The 17,595-nt window shown below is 41.4% G+C and overlaps 1 protein-coding gene and 1 pseudogene across 1 annotated transcript in view; both read right to left on the bottom strand.

The window, feature by feature from the left end:
* LOC105487384 (cancer antigen 1) overlaps nucleotides 1–17,595 on the bottom strand; it is a 61,460-nt gene that overhangs the window by 11,993 nt on the left and 31,872 nt on the right. The window contains exons 10-11 of the mRNA XM_071097674.1: nucleotides 15,507–15,611; nucleotides 14,203–14,273 (exon numbers count right to left, since the gene is read on the bottom strand). Of these exons, the coding sequence (XP_070953775.1) occupies nucleotides 14,203–14,273; nucleotides 15,507–15,611 (176 nt within the window). The remainder of the gene's footprint in view (nucleotides 1–14,202; nucleotides 14,274–15,506; nucleotides 15,612–17,595) is intronic.
* Nucleotides 17–2,860, bottom strand: LOC105487381 (probable inactive 1-aminocyclopropane-1-carboxylate synthase-like protein 2; annotated as a pseudogene).

Raw genomic sequence — 17,595 nt, 5'->3', positions numbered from 1 at the left:
CCCAACCCCAATAAAAACATTTTGCATATATAATGGCTAGCAAAGACTAAAAAGATGCAAAACTTCCAAAGACAGCAGGCACTCAGCTTAAGGAGGGTGATGACTGGGTCAGATGAGATCTTCCTGCAGGAGCCCACCATTTTCTTAGTCACAGCACTGACGAAAATACACCCCAGCCTTCTGGACCAGAGGCTGACATTAGGGGGTCCCTGAGCAAGTGATGGGCTGGAGCTGCTCATTGGGAGGCAGACAGTCTACTCCGTCAATGCATCCTCCAACTGCTTCACTCTCAAAGCCTGCTTCTGTTCCTGCAGCACACCACATAACTGATGCATGGCCATTTTTAGCCGGGGGAGCTCATCTGCAAAGATGAGGTGGAACCGGCCTGGCTCCTTATACATGCAGGCTTTGCCACGGGATAACAGCTTGTTGTCCAGGAAGCAGCGAGAGGAGCTGTTCCTCTTCAGATGCACAGGGATCCAGGTACTTTTTCAAGTTGATCCAGACACAGAGGCCAGAGCTGCAGTTGTGAAAGGGGATCTCCAATGCCTTCAGTTTGGCAGTGATGTACTTGTGAGCTTCCCAGAGCCGGTAGTTACTGGCGGGCAGGTACGCTCTGTCAATCCATTCTGTGTTCTGGAGCAGCTGACACAGCTTGTGCCGGGCGATGCCAGAGATACTGCGGAGGTAGCCAAAGGTGCTCACAGCAGAAGACATCTCCTTGTTGTGGGTGTCAACAGAGCACCAAAGCGGAAGGCAGAAATGCCAAAATCCTTCCTGGTGTCCCAGATCACATGGGTCCTGTTGTGATCAGGCAAACTTTTCATGCTCAGGACACTGTGGAATGTGACGGATTCATCAAAAACACAGACAGCACGTAAATCTCATCTATGATCACATGTAGGTTATACCTCTTGGCAAAATCCAGGTATTCCATCGCAAGTCTGAGGAGTAGATGTCACCCAGAGGATTCTGAGGATTGATTAGCACAAGGCCTTGGACCTTTTTCCCCTCAACCCTAGCTTCAAGCAGGGCTTCCTCTAACTTGTCCACAGTGAGGTGGAAAGGATGGATGTTTGTAACAGTGATCTCACTCTCCAGGTGGACAGGAATCAACTCAACCTTCATGTACAGACAGGAGCTAAAGTCAAAGCCACTATCGAAGGGAGCAGGGACCAGGAAGGCCTCGCCTGGATTACACAGAACCATGGCCAGCGCAGAGAAGACAGAGCAGCAGCCATTTAGAACAGCCACATTTTCTGGATCAAGTCAGGCAGGTGCCTTGCACTAGTAGGTCAGGAACCGGGCCACTTCTTCTCGCAGGAACGGGTGCCCTCTCCAATCAGGGTACTGCAGCAAGATGTCCTCAATGCAGTTCATGTTACTTTTTTTTTTTTTTTGAGGCGGAGTCTTGCTCTGTGCCCCAGGCTGGAGTGCAGTGGCACGATCTCGGCTCACTGCAAGCTCCGCCCCCTGGGTTCATGCCATTCTCCTGCCTCAGCCTCCCGAGTAGCTGGGACTACAGGCGCCCACCACCACGCCCGGCTAGTTTTTTGTATTTTTTTAGTAGAGATGGGGTTTCACGGTGTTAGCCAGGATGGTCTCGATCTCCTGACCTTGTGATCCGCCTGCCTCGGCCTCCCAAAGTGCTGGGATTACAGGCTTGAGCCACCGCGCCCGGCCAGTTCATGTTACTTTCTTGCAATCTTTCAATCATCAGATCAATGCAGAGCTTGTTCTCACTGGTGCCAAGGTTAATGAAGCCTAAGGTGTTCTTGTCTTTATGATATTTGTCTTTATGATAGGCACTGTAGTCCTGGAAGCTCGACTGATAGAAGACAGAGATGTCAATCCCACAGTTGGACAGGTCACGGCTGACGAAGGCAGCTTCACAACCACTCAGTTGGGGAACTAGATCAGGCTGCCCGGGCAATTGGCCCCCCTGCCCATATCTGACATCACCCCTAGAGTCCTGGGAAGGAAAACGCACTTGGAGCTCCAGGCCACTCGTGACCCCAGACTATAGGAGCTGGATCATCTGGCACATTAAGCGACCCAGAGGGCTTCCTGCTCACAGACGGCCCGAGCGTGCCTCCGTTCTTCCAGCGGCAGGCCCTGCCTGCTGTCAGCTGTACTCGAAGTACTCCCTCATGGTCTGCCGCAAGTGCAGCATCATCTCCAACAGCTGGGTATAGATGCTCTGGTCTCTGAGGACCTGGCCTCTCGTCTGGCCAGAGGGCACAGGAAGGGTGTCTGACTGATGACTCATACTCTGGGTATCTGTAGTGGCCCCTGAAGGCTGGCTGGCACCTCTGTCTCTGTTTTCACTTATCTTCTCTCCAGCCTAAAGCCTGACTGAGGAAACTGTCCATGATTGTCAGTGCTCAGGGACCTGCTCTGTCGCCCTTCTCCTCATTGAATGTATTAATCATTGTTTTTGTTGCATTTGCTTTTGGGTTCTTGGTCATGAAGTCTTTGCCTAAGCCAATGTCTAGAAGGGTTTTCCGATGCTATCTTCTAGAATTTTTATGGTTTCAGGTCTTAGATGTAAGTCCTTGATCCATCTTGAGTTGATTTTTGTATAAGGTGAGAGTTGAGGATCTAGTTTCATTCTTCTAAATGTGGCTTGACAATTATCCTAGCACCATTTGTTGAATAGGGTGTCCTTTCCCCACTTTATGTTTTTGTTTGCTTTGTTGAAGACCAGTTGGCTGTATTTATGTCAACGTTTTTTTCGTGAAAAAATAAGCCTGGCCAGCATAGTGAAACCCCGTCTCTACTAAAAATACAAAAAAAAATTAGCTGGGCGTGGTGGTGGGTGCCTGTAATCCCAGTTACTTGGGAGGCTGAGGCAGGAGAATCACGTGAACCCAGGAGGCGGAGGTTGCAGTGAGCTGAAATGGCACCATTGCACTCCAGCCCAGGCAACAGTGTGAGACTCCATGTCAAAAAAAGAAAAAGAAAAAAAAGTCAAAGAAACACAACGGGATTGTGACTACAAATAAGGGCAGTACTAATATTTTTACTATATACTGAAATGCAGCTTTTTGTGGGATTTACAAGTTTTGGGTGTAAACAAATGTTCACCTTATTCTCTGTGATCAAGGTATAAAATCGCATGGATTTTTAAAAGAATGTTCAATCCAATCAAACTTTTTGATCATCCTGTACTCAAACTATCATGAAACTTTGAAAGAAAAATTGTGGATTTACACTGAAATTTTCTGTGATTTTTGATATGGTTTTGCATGGAAAAGCATTTACAGTGGCTTCATGTGGGTAGAAATCACAGTTGCTGTGACAGGGCAGTGAGCTGTCATTTATGAATTCAGTGTTGTCTGTAGGAGATATGGCACTGGAAGTATTCTTCTAGGACTCTGTTGGCATTCTGTGGATGGTGAATAGTAAATAAGTTAATGCAGAAGACTTTGATGAGTGACTTCAAACACTACAGATTATGATCGGGGATCACATGATGGGTAGGAATGGAATAGAAGATCACCTTGAATAACAAGGTAGCAGGGCTTGATAAAATGGGAAGCCACTGGGACATTTTTATGAGAGGATCCACCTCTCACCTGGTTGTGATGGGGACTAAGATAGATAGAACAAGTCTCACATTTTGTAGGAAGGTGTTCCAGAACCAGGAATGTTTGGAGCAGGGACTTCTACATCTGAAACAGACAGATCTGGACAAAAGTGTTAGAGAGAAAGTGGTATTCAGGAAGGAGAGATGCATGGCTACTTAAATCTCTAGCATTGTGGAAAAGCTATCAATTCAGACTCAGAGGGCAGTGAATGTATCTCTAAGGAAATGGCATTTCAGCAGATATGAAGATAGTACAAGATCATGGGGGTGAAGACAGCCTGAGCATTCCAGGTAGAACAACATGCTAAAACTTGGAGGCAAAGGGAATATGGTACATTTGAAAAAGTATAATATCTCTAGTGTGGCAAAAGCAAGTCAGGGAATGGTAAGATGAGATCAGAGAAGCAGGGAGGAGCTTGATCAGGAAGAAGACTGTAGGCCATGGTAAGGATTTTTGCTTTTACCTAAGGTGATGGAAAACCACTAAAGTTTTTTAAGATACAAAATGGCATACTGATATTTATATTTCAGAAAGATCACTCTGGTTGCATATACAGGGTGGACTTCACCAAGTAGTTTTATTTTAGTCTTTTAGAAACATAAAATGTCACCAATAGCTTTTGTAGTAAATAGCTGTTTCTAAAGTCCAAGGCCTATGCATTGAAAATTCACAGTATAACCTATGAATGCATTTGAAGAACAATACCTCAAACTCTATTAAATTTTAGCAGAATCAATAGACTAGCACCAATTTAAAAGAACATTGTTCTGATGATGTATTTGATAATTTTTTAAAAAATTTTAGTTGCATCTATAAAGTGAAGGCAAGTTTATCAAGAAAGTAAAGGAATAAAAGAATGACTACTCCATAGGCAGAACAGCCTGATGATTTTTGAAGCAGTGTATACCTTTTAATGAGACTAAAGCTAATTCACTATAATTAAACAAAAATACTGTTCTTCATGGATATAACAGACTAGATTTGATTTTTTAAAAAATAAATCAGGGCTGGGTGCAGTGGTTCATGCCTATAATTCCAGCACTTTGGGATGCCAAGGTAGGATTGATTGAGTCCAGGAGTTCAAGACCAGCCTGGACAACACAGCGAGACCCCGTTTCTAAAATAAATAAATAAATATTTTAAAAAGTCAGGTATGGTGGTGCATGCCTGTAGTCCCAGCTACTTGGGAGGCTGAGGTGGGAGGATCGTTTGAGCTCAGGAGCTGGTGATTGCAGTGAACCAAGACTGCACCACTGCACTCCAGCCTGGGCGACAGAGTCAGACCCTGTCTCAAAAAACAAAAAAGTTGGCTGAGCACGGTGGCTCATACCTGTAATCCCCCACACTTTTTGGGGCTGAGGTGAATGGATCACTGGAGGGAGGTGAATGGATCACTTGAGGCTAGGAGTGAGAGACCAGCCTGGCCAACATTGCAAAATCCTGTCTCTACTAAAAATAAAAAAAAGAAAGAAAGAAAAAGAAAAAAAAAGGACAGGGTGGTAGTGCACACCTGTGGTCCCAGCTATTTAGGAGGTTGAGGCAGGAGAATCACTTGAGCCTGGGAGGCAGACATTGTGCTACTGACTCCAGCCGAGATTGTGCCACTGCAATCCAGCCTGGGCAAGACAGCAAGACACTGTCTCAAAAAAAAGAAAGAAAGAAAGAAAGAAAGAAAGAAAGAAAGAAAGAAAGAAAGAAAGAAAGAAAGAAAGAAAGAAAGAAAGAAAAAGAAAGAAAGAAAATTCTAATAAGCAGTCACAGTTGACAATGCTTATGATAAAGCCTAAATTCAGATTTTGACCTTTGGTCTCTTCTTCAACACAAATTGGGTCAACCACTCAACTGAAATATACATCAAATTTTTTTTTTCTTTCCACCCAAGCCCCGCAGAACATTTAAATTTTTTAATTTAAAAATAACTGCGACAATCATAATGGCAGATGGGAGGCAGGACAAGATTGCAGCTCTGACTGGGTCGGACAGAGCAGTGTGTGGAGGCTCGCATCATGAATTTTAGCTCCAGAATGACTGCAAGAACAAATCAGGAATCCTGAGAGGACCAACGGACCCTCTGAAGGAAGCAGACTGCTCCTGCAGGAGCCGGGAGACACCCCAAATCCTGTGGGTGCCCAAACTGTGGAACTGGGAAAGGGAGAGCCTCTGCTCCCGAACACACACTCGCACTGAAGAAAATGAAGGTCTAGTTTGCGAGAGAAGTTTCTCACCTTACCTGGAGCTGAGTCAATCTAGAGAGCCAAGTGAAATACAGGGGTAGAGGAAGCAGTGGGAAAGGCCCTGGGAGTTCACTGGGTCCCCAAGCAGGCCATTCCTGCCTGGCTCCACAGGGACCCTTTAGGAGGGCAGCCAGAGGCCGGGGGGAAAATGCCACAGGGAGAAGGAAGTCTCCAGCTGAACTTTGTAACAATTTGAATTGAGCAAGGAGCCTCCTGGCCAGAACATGGGAGAGGGTGGGAATCTGGCTTGCAGACTCCACAGGAGGGAAAAGAACCAAAGCCCTGTTCTTTCACAGCTGGGAGGTGGGTAGCCTGGGGAAGTTCTCAAGCCCTGCTCACCCACTGCCTGGAAACAGACTTGGGACTGTTAGAGGGGCCATGGTGAGAGTGAGACAGGCCCTTTGGATTGATTGTGTGGGAGTTGGGTGAGGCCTGTGACTGCAGGTTTCCCCCCACTTCCCTAACAATTTGCATGACTCAGCAGAGGCAGCCATAATCCTCCTAGGTACACAACTCCAGTGACCTAGGAATCTCACCCCCATCCCCCACAGCAGCTGCAGCAAGACCTGCCCAAGGAGAGTCTGAGCTCAGACATACCTAGCCCTGCCCCTACCTGATGGGCTTTCCCTATCCACCCCGGTAGCTGAAGACAGAGGGCATATATTCTTGGGAGTTCTAGGGCCCTGCCCACCACTGGTTCCTCTCCATACTACCACAGCTGATGCTCTCTGGAAAGCGCCGCCTCCCCGCAGGAGGCCAACCAGCACAAATATAAAACATTAAACCACCCAAGCTAAGAACCGTCACAGAGTCCATTTCACCCCCTGCCATGTCCACCGGAACAGGTGCTGATATCCATAGATGGTTCACATCACAGGACTCTGTGCAGACAACCCCCAGTAGCAGCCCAGAGCCAGGTAGACTTGCTGAGTGGCTAGACCCCAAAGAGAGATAACAATCACTGCAGCTAGGCCCACAAGAAGCCACATCCACAGGGAAACGGGGAGAGTACCACATTAAGGGAGGAGACCACCCCTCATATTGTCTTATGCCCAATTTCTGCCTCCAAAGAAAGAAGAAGTAAAAACTAAAAGGAAGAAATGAAATCCACAAGCAGATAGCCTGGCACCACGCCTTGGACCTGGTAGTTAAAGATCAACCCCTGACCTAATCGGTTATTTGCATAAAAAAGCACTGTGAAGATCCCTGTCCTATTCTGTTCATTCTAATTACCGGTGTATGCAACCCCCAGTCACGTACCCCCTGCTTGCTCAATTGATCACGACCCTCTCACATGGACCCCCTTAGAGTTGTGAGCCCATAAAAGGGACAGGAATTGCTCAACTGGGGAGCTCGGCTCTTGAGACAGGAGTCTCGCCGATGTTCCCGGCTGAATAAACCCCTTCCTTCTTCTTTTCTCCCCCACTTCCTTCTTTAACTCATTGTCTGAGGGGTTTTGTCTGTGGCTTTTCCTGCTACAACATCAAGGGAACACCCCATGGGACAAAAGAATCTGAATGACAGCCTTCAGCCCTAGGCCTTCCCTCTGACAGAGCCTACCCAAATGAAAAGGAACCAGAAAACCAACTCCGGTAATATGACAAAACAAGGCTCTTTAACATGCCCCAAAATCACACTAGCTCACCAGCAATGGATCCAAACCAAGAAGAAATCCCTGATTTGCCTGAAAAAGAATTCAGGAGGTTAGTTATTAAGCTGATCAGGGAGGCACCGGAGAAAAGGTGAAGCCCAATTCAAGGAAATCCAACAAACGATACAAGAAGGGAAGGAAGAAATATTCAAGGAAATAGATAGCATAAAGAAAAAAATTAAAACTTCAGGAAACATTGAACACACTTACAGAAATGCAGAACGCTCTGGAAAGTCTCAGCAATGGAATTGAACAAGTAGAAGAAAGAAATTCAGAGCTAGAAGACAAGGTCTTTGAATTAACCCAGTCCAACAAAGACAAAGAAAAAAATCATAAGAAAATATGAACAAAGCCTCCAAGAAGTCTGGGATTATGTTAAATGACCAAATCTAAGAATAATTGGTGTTCCTGAGGAAGAAGAGAAATCTAAAAGTATGGAAAACATATTTAGGGAATAATCGAGGAAAACTTCCCCCGCCTTGCTATAGTCTTAAACATCCACATACAAGAAGCACAAAGAACACCTGGGAAATTCATCGCAAAAAGATCATCACCTAGGCACACTGTCATCAGGTTATCTAAAGTTAAGATGAAGGAAAGAATCTTAAGAGCTGTGAGACAAAAGCACCAGGTAGCCTATAAAGGAAACCTATCAGATTAATAGCAGATTTCTCAGCAGAAAACCTACAAGCTAGAAGGGATTGGGGTATCTTCAGCCTCCCCGAACCAAACAATTATCAGCTAGGAATTTTGTATGTAGTGAAACTAAGCATCATATATGAAGGAAAGATACAGTCTTTTTCAGACAAACAAATGCTGAGAGAATTCCCCATTACCAAGCCACCACTACAAGAACTGCTAAAAGGAGCTCTAAATCTTGAAACAAATCCTGGAAACACATCAAAACAGAACTTCTTTAAAGCATAAATCACACAAGACCTATAAAACAAAAATACAATTTAAAAAACAAAAACAAAAAATAAAAAAAACCAAGGTACACAGGCAACAAATAGCATGATGAAAGCAATGGTACCTCACATCTTAATACTAACATTGAATATAAATGGCCTAAACACTCCACTTAAGAGATACAGAACCACAGAACGGATAAGAACTCACTGGCCAGGTGCAGCGACTCATGCCTGTAATCCCAGCACTTTGGGAGGCCAAGGTGGGTGGACCACCTGAGGTCAGGAGTTTGAGACCAGCCTGGCCAACATGGTGAAACTCCATCTTTACTAAAATACAGAATTAGCCAGGTGTGGTGGTGCACACCTGTAATCCCAGCTACTCGGGAGGCTGAGGCAGAAGATTCGCTTGAGCCCGGGCGCTGAGGTTGCAGTGAACCAAGATCGCACCATTGTACTCCAGCCTGGGTGACAAGAGTGAAACTCTTGTCTCAAAAACAAACAAACAAACAAACAAAAAAAAAACAAAGAAAAGAAAAGAAAAGAAAAAAAAGGACTCACCAACCACTGTTTGCTGCCTTCAGGAGACTCACCTAACACATAAGGACTCACATAAACTTAAAGTAAAGGGGTGGAAAAAGGCATTGCATGCAAATGGACCCAAAAGTGAGCAGGGGTAGCTATTCTTATATCAGACAAAACAAGCTTTAAAGCAACAGCATTTAAAAGAGACAAATAGGGATATTATATAATGGTAAAAAGCCTTGTCCAACAGGACAATATCACAATCCTAAACATATATACACCAAACACTGGAGCTCCCAAATTTATGAAACAATTACTAATAGACCTAAGAAATGAGATAGACGGTAACACAGTAATAGTGGGGGACTCAGTACTCCACTGACAGTACTAGACAGGTCATCAGGACAGAAAGTCAACAAAGAAACAATAGATTTAAACTATACCTTTGAACAAATGGACTTAACAGATATATACAGAACATTTCATCCAACAACCGCAAAATACACATTCTATTCAACAACATATGGAATTTTCTCCAAAATAGACCATATCATAGGCCATAAAACGAGCCTCAATAAATTTAAGAAAATTAAAATTATATCAAGCACTCTCTCAGACCACAGTGGAATAAAACTGGAAATCAACTCCAAAAGGAACCTTCAAAACCATGCAAATACATGTAAATTAAATAACCTGCTCCTGAATGAGCATTGGGTCAAAAACAAAATCAAGAAGAAAATTTACAAATCCTTTGAACTGAACTACAATAATGATAGAACCTATCAAAACCTTTGGTATACAGCAATGGCGGCAATAAGAGGAAAGTTTATAGCCCTAAGCACCTACATCAAAAAGACGGGAAGAGCACAAACTGACAGTCTAAGGTCATATCTCAAGGAAGTAGAGAAATAAGAACAAACTAAACTCAAACCTAGCAGAAGAAAGGAAATAACCAAGACCAGAGAACTAAATTAAATTGAAACAAAAAATACAATACAAAGATAAATGAAACAAAAAGCTGGTTCTTTGAAAAGATAAATAAAATTGATAGACCATTAGCAAGACTAACCAAGAAAAGAAGAGAGAAAATCCAAATAAGCTCATTAAGAAATGAAACAGGAGATATTACAACTGACACCACTGAAATACAAAAGATCATTCAATGCTACTATGAACACCTTTACACACATAAATTAGAAAACCTACAAGAGATGGATAAATTCCTGGAAAAATACAACCTTCCTAGCTTAAATCATGAAGAATTAGATGCCCTGAACAGACCAATAACAAGCAGCAAGACTGAAATGGTAATTAAACAACTACCGACAAAGTCCAGGACCAGATGGATTCACAGTAAAATTCTACCAGACATTCAAAGAAGAATTGGTACCAATCCTTTTGACGCTATTCCACAAGATAAAGAGAAAACCCTCCGTAATTCATTCCATGAAGCCAGTATCACCCTAATACCAAAATCACGAAGGAACATAATCAAAAAAGAATACTACAGACTGATATCCCTGATGAACACAGACACTAAACTCCTTAACAAAATACTAGCTAACAGAGTCCAACAACATATCAAAAAGATAATCCACTATGATCAAGTGGGTTTCACACCAGGGATGCAGGTGTGGTTTCATATATGCAAGTCAATAAATGTGATACATTACATAAAAAGGATTTAAAACAAAAATTATGTGATCATCTCAATAGATGCAGAAAAAGCATTTGACAAAATCCAGCATCCTTTATGATTAAAGCTCTCAGCAAAATTGGCACACAAGGGACATACGCCAATGTAATAAAGGCCATCTATGACGAACGCACAGCCAACGTAATACTGAATGCGGAAAAGTTGAAAGCATTCCCTCTGAGGACTGGAACAAGACAAGGATGCCCACTCTCACCACTCCTCTTCAGCATAGTACCGGAAGTCCTAGCCAGAGCAATCAGACAAGAGAAAGAAATAAAGAGCATCCAAATTGGCAAAGAGGAAGTAAAACTGTCACTATTTGCTGATGATATGATCATTTATCTTGAAAACCCTAATGACTCCTCCAGAAAGCTCCTAGAACTGATAAAAGAATTCAGCAGGCCTGCCGGGCACAGAGTGGCTCACGCCTGTAATCCCAGCACTTTGGGAGGCCAAGGCAGGTGGATCACAAGATCAGGAGATCGAGACCATCCTGGTTAACAAGGTGAAACCCTGTCTCTACTAAAACAATACAAAAAATTAGCCAGGCATGGTGGTGGGCACCTGTAGTCCCAGCTACTCAGGAGGCTGAGGCAGGAGAATGGCGTGAACCCGGGAGGCGGAGCTTGCAGTGAGCTGAGATGGCACCACTGCACTCCAGCCTGGGCGACAGAGCGAGACTCTGTCTAAAAAAAAAAAAAAAAAAAAAAAAGGATTCAGCAAAGTTTCCTAATACAAAATACATGTACACAAATCAGTAGCTCTTCTATACACCAACAGCAACCAAGTGGAGAATCAAATCAAGAACTCAAGCCCTTTTACAATAGCTGCAAAAAAAAAAAAAAAAAAAAAACCCAAAAAAAAGAAAGAAACAAACAACAACAACAACAACAAAAATCCTAACCAAGGAGTCGAAAGACCTCTACAGAGAAAACTACAAAACACTGCTGAAAGAAACCGTAGATGACAAACAAATGAAAACACATCCCATGCTCATGGATGGGTAGAATCAATATTGTGAAAATGACCAAACTGCCAAAAGCAAACTACAAATTCAATACAATCCCCATCAAAACACTACCATCATTCTTCACAGAATTAGAAAAAACAATTCTAAAATTCATATGGAACCAAAAAAGAGCCTGCATAGCCAAAGCAAGACTAAGCAAAAAGAATAAATCTGGAGGCATCAAACTACCTGATTTCAAACTATACTATAAGGCTATGGTCACCAAAACAGCATGGTACTTGCATAAAAATAGGCAAACAGACCAATGAAACAGAATAGAGAACCCAGAAATAAATGCAAATACTTAAACAGCCAACTGATCTTTAACAAAGCAAACAAAAACAAAGTGGGGAAAGGACACCCTTTTCAACACATGGTGCTGGGATAACTGGCTAGCTGCATCTAGGAGAATAAAACTGGATCTTCACCTCTCACCTTTTACAAAAGTCAACTCAAGATGGATTAAGGACTTAAATCTAAGAGCTGAAACCATAAAAATTCTAGAAGATAACATTGGAGAAACCCTTCTAGACATTGGCTTAGGCAAGGATTTCATGACCAAGAACCCAAAAGCAAATGCAATAAAAACAAAGATAAATAGTTCAGACTTAATTAAACTAAAGAGCTTTTGCATGGCAAAAGGAATAGTCAGCAGAGTCAACAGACAACCCACAGAGTGGGAGAAAATCTTCACACTCTATACATCTGACATAGGACAAATATCCAGAATCTACAAGGAACTCAAACAAATCAGTAAGAAAAAAATAAACAATCCCATCAAAAAATGGGCTAACGACATGAATAGAAAATTCTCAAAAGAAGATATACAAATGGCCAACAAACATATGAAAAGATGCTCAACATCACTAATGATCAGGGAAATGCAAATCAAAACTATAATGCAATACCACCTTACTCCTGCAAGAACAGCCATAATAAGAAAATCAAAAGACAGTAGATGTTGGCATGGATGCGATGATCAGGGAACACTTCTACACTGCTGGTGGGAATGTAAACTAGCATGTAAACAGCCATCACGGAAAACAGTGTGGAGATGATTCCTTAAAGAGCTAAAAGTAGAACTACCATTTGATCCAGCAATCCTACTACTGGGTATTTACTCAGAGGAAAAGAAGTCATTGTATGAAAAAGATACTTGCACACTCATGTTTACAGCAGCACAACTCACAAGTGCAAAATCGTGGGACCAACTCAAATGCCATCAATCAACGAGTGGATAAAGAAACTTTTATTATATATATGTATACACACACACACATCTATATGATGGAGTACTACTCAGCCATAAAAAGGAATGAATTAATGGCATTTGCAGTGACCTGGATGAGACTGGAGACTATTATTCTAAGTGAAGGACTCAGGAATGGAAAACCAAACATCGTATGTACTCACTGATATGTGGGAGCTAAGCTATGAGGACGCAAAGCCATAAGAATCATATAAGGGACTCTGGGGACTTGGGAGGAAGGGTGGAAGGGGGATGAGGGATAAAAGACTACAAATATGGTGCAGTGTATACTGATTGGGTGATGGGTGCAACAAAATCTCACAAATCACCACAAAAGAACTTATCTAACCAAATATCACCTATACCCCAATAACCTATGGAAAGAAAATAAATAAAAAATAAAATTAAAAAATTAAAAATAACTGAGGCAAAGCAGTAAGACCAAAATGATAGTTTGATACTATTTTAAAAATATTAGTTTTTTAATTTTGATATTTCATTAGCCTATGATGATTGAGCACTGGCTGAATTTCCGTAGTTATAAGCTGAAGAGGAATCAAATTTTACATTTCCTGAGTATACAACATCCTCTCCCCTCTTCAAATTTAAAACTTGCCTGCATTAGTTTGAAAAAATGGGTAACTTTTTTGACATTTGTTCTGCTTATAACAATTGTGAAAACCAAAAGCAAACTTTCTAAGATACAAATGCATGCACTTTTAATTATTTTGGGTGAGGCAGGCTTATAGAAAGCTCATATTTGGGGGGATCTGTCTCTATAAAATTAGACCTTTTGTTAAGCTCCAGTGATAGCCAGCACAGCATAAATGAAATTGGGGGAAGGATGGAAGCAGCAGCATATTAGAAACGAGTATAATGAACAAATAAGAACTATGCAGAGTTTAGGAACACAAATTTTGCAGTGTTTCATGCTGAATCCCATTCTCATGAGAGAATTTATTTCCTTCTTGATATATGTATGAATATCTTTAATTTGGTGTGCATTCAATATCTTTTTGTGAGTAATTTCTAAGCACTGCAAGATTTTACTTGAATACTATGAAAATATCCTCTAAAATTGTTGAATGTTTCTTATTAATTCCTTCATCAACCCTTTAAATCAAGGGGGAGCTCTGAGAAAGGAAGATGAAAATCTGGTTGCTTAACTGTTGAAGTAGTCCAGACATTAAGCAGTCTACCTCTATTAATAAAGAATGAACCTAATTCATAAAACTGCACATTTTTCTTCTTTCTAGGAGTCTGAAAAAAAGAATTTAGAATCCAAAGACTAAGGTATTAGTAAATATTCACAAAATTAAGGATTCGTTTTTTCAACTTACTGTGCAATCTGGGAGTGGGATATTGCAAGCCTTTGGTCAGCACATTCAATGATTTCTTCATATGATGTAACCTTGAAAAAAATAAGCTAAACCAATTATTTTTCATTCTAGAATTTTAATTTTTTTTCCTTTTTTATTACTACAAATTGAAATTTAATTATTTGACTATTAATGAAACTTTCACAATAGGCAAAACAGATTCCTTACATTTTGAAATCAGGAATATGAAAAAAATTATTATAACGTGCCCATTCATTATGAAGGAAACGTGAAGTGCCAAAAAATGGACAACAGTAGTGAGTCAACTATAATCCAGTTGTCTTCCAAATAAGCACTATATGCATCAACTAAGGGTTGTAGTTCATTTGGTTAAAGTTAATGCAGTTTTAATAAGGTAAACTAGAACACTAAGTTGGCAAGATTTAGAATTATCCTGAAAGCGAAGTAGCAATACTAAGATTTCAAATTGCCAACAGCAGAATGGAGAGACGCACACAACAATCTTCGATAGCTTTCAGCTAAAAGGATAATGGGGGTGTTTTATAATGTCATTATGAAGTAAAAGGGATTAATATAAATGTGCTACATCATCCCACAGACTCTTTTTAGCTCTAAAATCCTATTAATATTTGGCATAGTTTTTCTTTTTTTTTTTTTTTTTTTTGAGACGGAGTCTCGCGCTGTGTCACCCAGGCTGGAGTGCAGTGGCGCGATCTCGGCTCACTGCAAGCTCTGCCTCCCAGGTTCACGCCATTCTCCTGCCTCAGCCTCCGAGTAGCTGGGACTACAGGCGCCCGCCACCACGCCCGGCTAGTTTTTTGTATTTTTAGTAGAGACGGGGTTTCACCATGTTAGCCAGGATGGTCTTGATCTCCTGACCTCGTGATCCACCCGCCTCGGCCTCCCAAAGTGCTGGGATTACAGGCTTGAGCCACCGCGCCCGGCATATTTGGCATAGTTTTTCAAAGGCACAAATATTTCTGTAAGACAATTTGTACCAGGCCAGGAGCAGTGTCTCAGGTCTGCAATCCCAGGACTTTGGGAGGCCGAGGCAGAGGGATTGCTTGAGACCAGGAGGTTGAGAACAGCCTATGCAACATAGTGAGGTCACATCTCTACAAAAAAAGTTTAAAAATTAGCCAGGAGTGGTGGCACATGCCTATAATCCCAGCTACTAAAGAGACTGAGGTAGGAGGCTTGCTTGAGCCCAGGGGGTTGAGGCTGTAGTTCGCACTGCACTGTACTTCAGCCTGGGTGACAGAGTGAGATCTTATCTCAAAAAACAAAGGAACAAAAATGTGTACCTTCTTTATTAAGCTGCCTAAATGTCTTTGATACTTGTCATTTTCTTCAATGAGTCTGTTGCAGTGGCTTTCTTTTGACTCTAGGAGACATCCCAATTTTGTGATCTATGGAGAAACATCAGTAAAAACACTAACCTGGAATCTGCCACGAAAGCTATATATGGATGCCAAGAACAAACAAGAAAAGTGAGCAATACTTTATTCCAATATTCTTCTAAACCACAGGTGAAGCATGAGAGGCTATGAACCAGATAATGGTTAGACTGCACTTAGAACAGATAAACAAAAATTATAATGGGGTTTTACCTTTTCTCTTTATACTATAAAACAGCACTGCAAACAACTGAACACCTATTGGTACACACAAATATTTATCAGCCCCTTATCATCTTTCCTTATATAGCCAATGCATAGGCATATTTGACTCTACATGAAGTAAAGCACTGATGTTTTCAGGTTTGAGAAATACTCTCCCTTGCATAAATGACTGCAAGTTTTTAAAAAGGTTCAGCTTAATGTATTCCATTTTCTGACCTATGGTCCAATTTTTATTTGCAAGAAAGCCATTAAAAATGAAAAATTATGTGACATCTAAAATTAATTATCAGGAAATAGTATTCACAAGTTTCCCTAGCAGTTACCTTAATTTTCAAAGCAGTTATAGAAGAAAAACTATAAACATGAAAAAACAATGTTAGATGACTTTTAATCATCTAATGTTTTATTTTTTATTTTATTTATTCATTTGAGATGAAGTCTCGCTCTGTTGCCCAGGCTGGAGTACAGTGGTGCTATCTCAGCTCACTGCAACCTCTACCTCCCAGCAACTCTCCTGCCTCCTGAGTAGACAGGATTACAGGTGTGCGCCACCATGCCCAGCTAATTTTTGTATTTTTAGTAGAGATGGGGTTTCACCATGTTCAGGCTGGTCTTGAACTCCTGAGCTCAGGTGATCCACACCCCTCGGCCTCTTAAAGTGCTGAGATTACAGGCGTGAGCCACCACGCCCGGCCTAATGTTTTAAATACACTTACGTGTCTGTAGTGAAGAACCCTAGAGGAATCGATAACAGAGCAAATTTGCAGCAGAAACAGCAACTTACTTTCTCTTATATGAATAAAGTAATGAGGACAATATCAAATCAGTGGTCCCACTTCTCTAACAACATACATTATTTAAGGTACTTAATCCAGTTGTTATTACTTCAATTTAACAGTTGGAACCAAAGTGAAGATAATTTAAAAGATTTTTGAAGTAGAAAATGCTAGAATCCATATTTCTCAGCTATTAATGTTAGGCTCTTTTCATTGCATCTCCTCACTACGTCCTGGAGGGGGTGTTCCACTCTGCTTCATGACACTTGACTGAAGCAATGTGGAATTCCTTCTCAGTTTCTATTTTTCATCATAGATTTCATGGTACACTTTGAATTATTTAATAGCTCTCAAGATCAAAATAACAACCCTTTTAAGTCTGCAGATTGATTTTTTAAAAATTTGCTAGCCTCAGATTAAAGAAAGAATAGCAAAAGCTTCCTTACAGAATAATATTTATTTTAGAGATAAAGGAATTGCTCTGCAGAAGCCGGGTTTTTAGAGTATCATGAAAAGAAATACAACATTGTAAGTGTCTGCTAAAGTACAAATTTTAACTGCTTTAAGGGTGTAAGTGACATATGATTAATAACACATATTTAAGGTGTACGGTTTCGTAAGGTTTTGTTGTTGTTGTTGTTGTTTGTTTTTGTTTTTGAGATGGAGTATCGCTTTGTCACCCAGGCTGGAGTGCAGTGGCGCAATCTCTGCTCACTGCAACCTCTGCCTCCAGGCTTCAAGTGATTCTCCTGCCTCAGCCTCCCTAGTAGCAGGGACTACAGGTGCATGCCACCACACCTGGCTAATTTTCGTATTTTTAGTAGAGGCGGGGTTTCACCATGTTGGCCAGGCTGCGGTTAGGTAAGTTTTGATATATATATATATATATATATATCAAATATGCTTCCAAAACCATCACCATCATCAAGATAATGAGCCTACCCAGCACCCTCCACAACCGAAGTTTCCTCTTGCCACTCAGCAACCCCTCCCTC

The sequence above is a fragment of the Macaca nemestrina genome, chromosome 5 (genome assembly GCF_043159975.1).
Source record: "Macaca nemestrina isolate mMacNem1 chromosome 5, mMacNem.hap1, whole genome shotgun sequence".
In the NCBI taxonomy this organism is placed as follows: Eukaryota; Metazoa; Chordata; class Mammalia; order Primates; family Cercopithecidae; genus Macaca; species Macaca nemestrina.
Note: the sequence above shows the minus strand (reverse complement) of the source record. Positions and strands in the feature narration are given on the sequence as shown.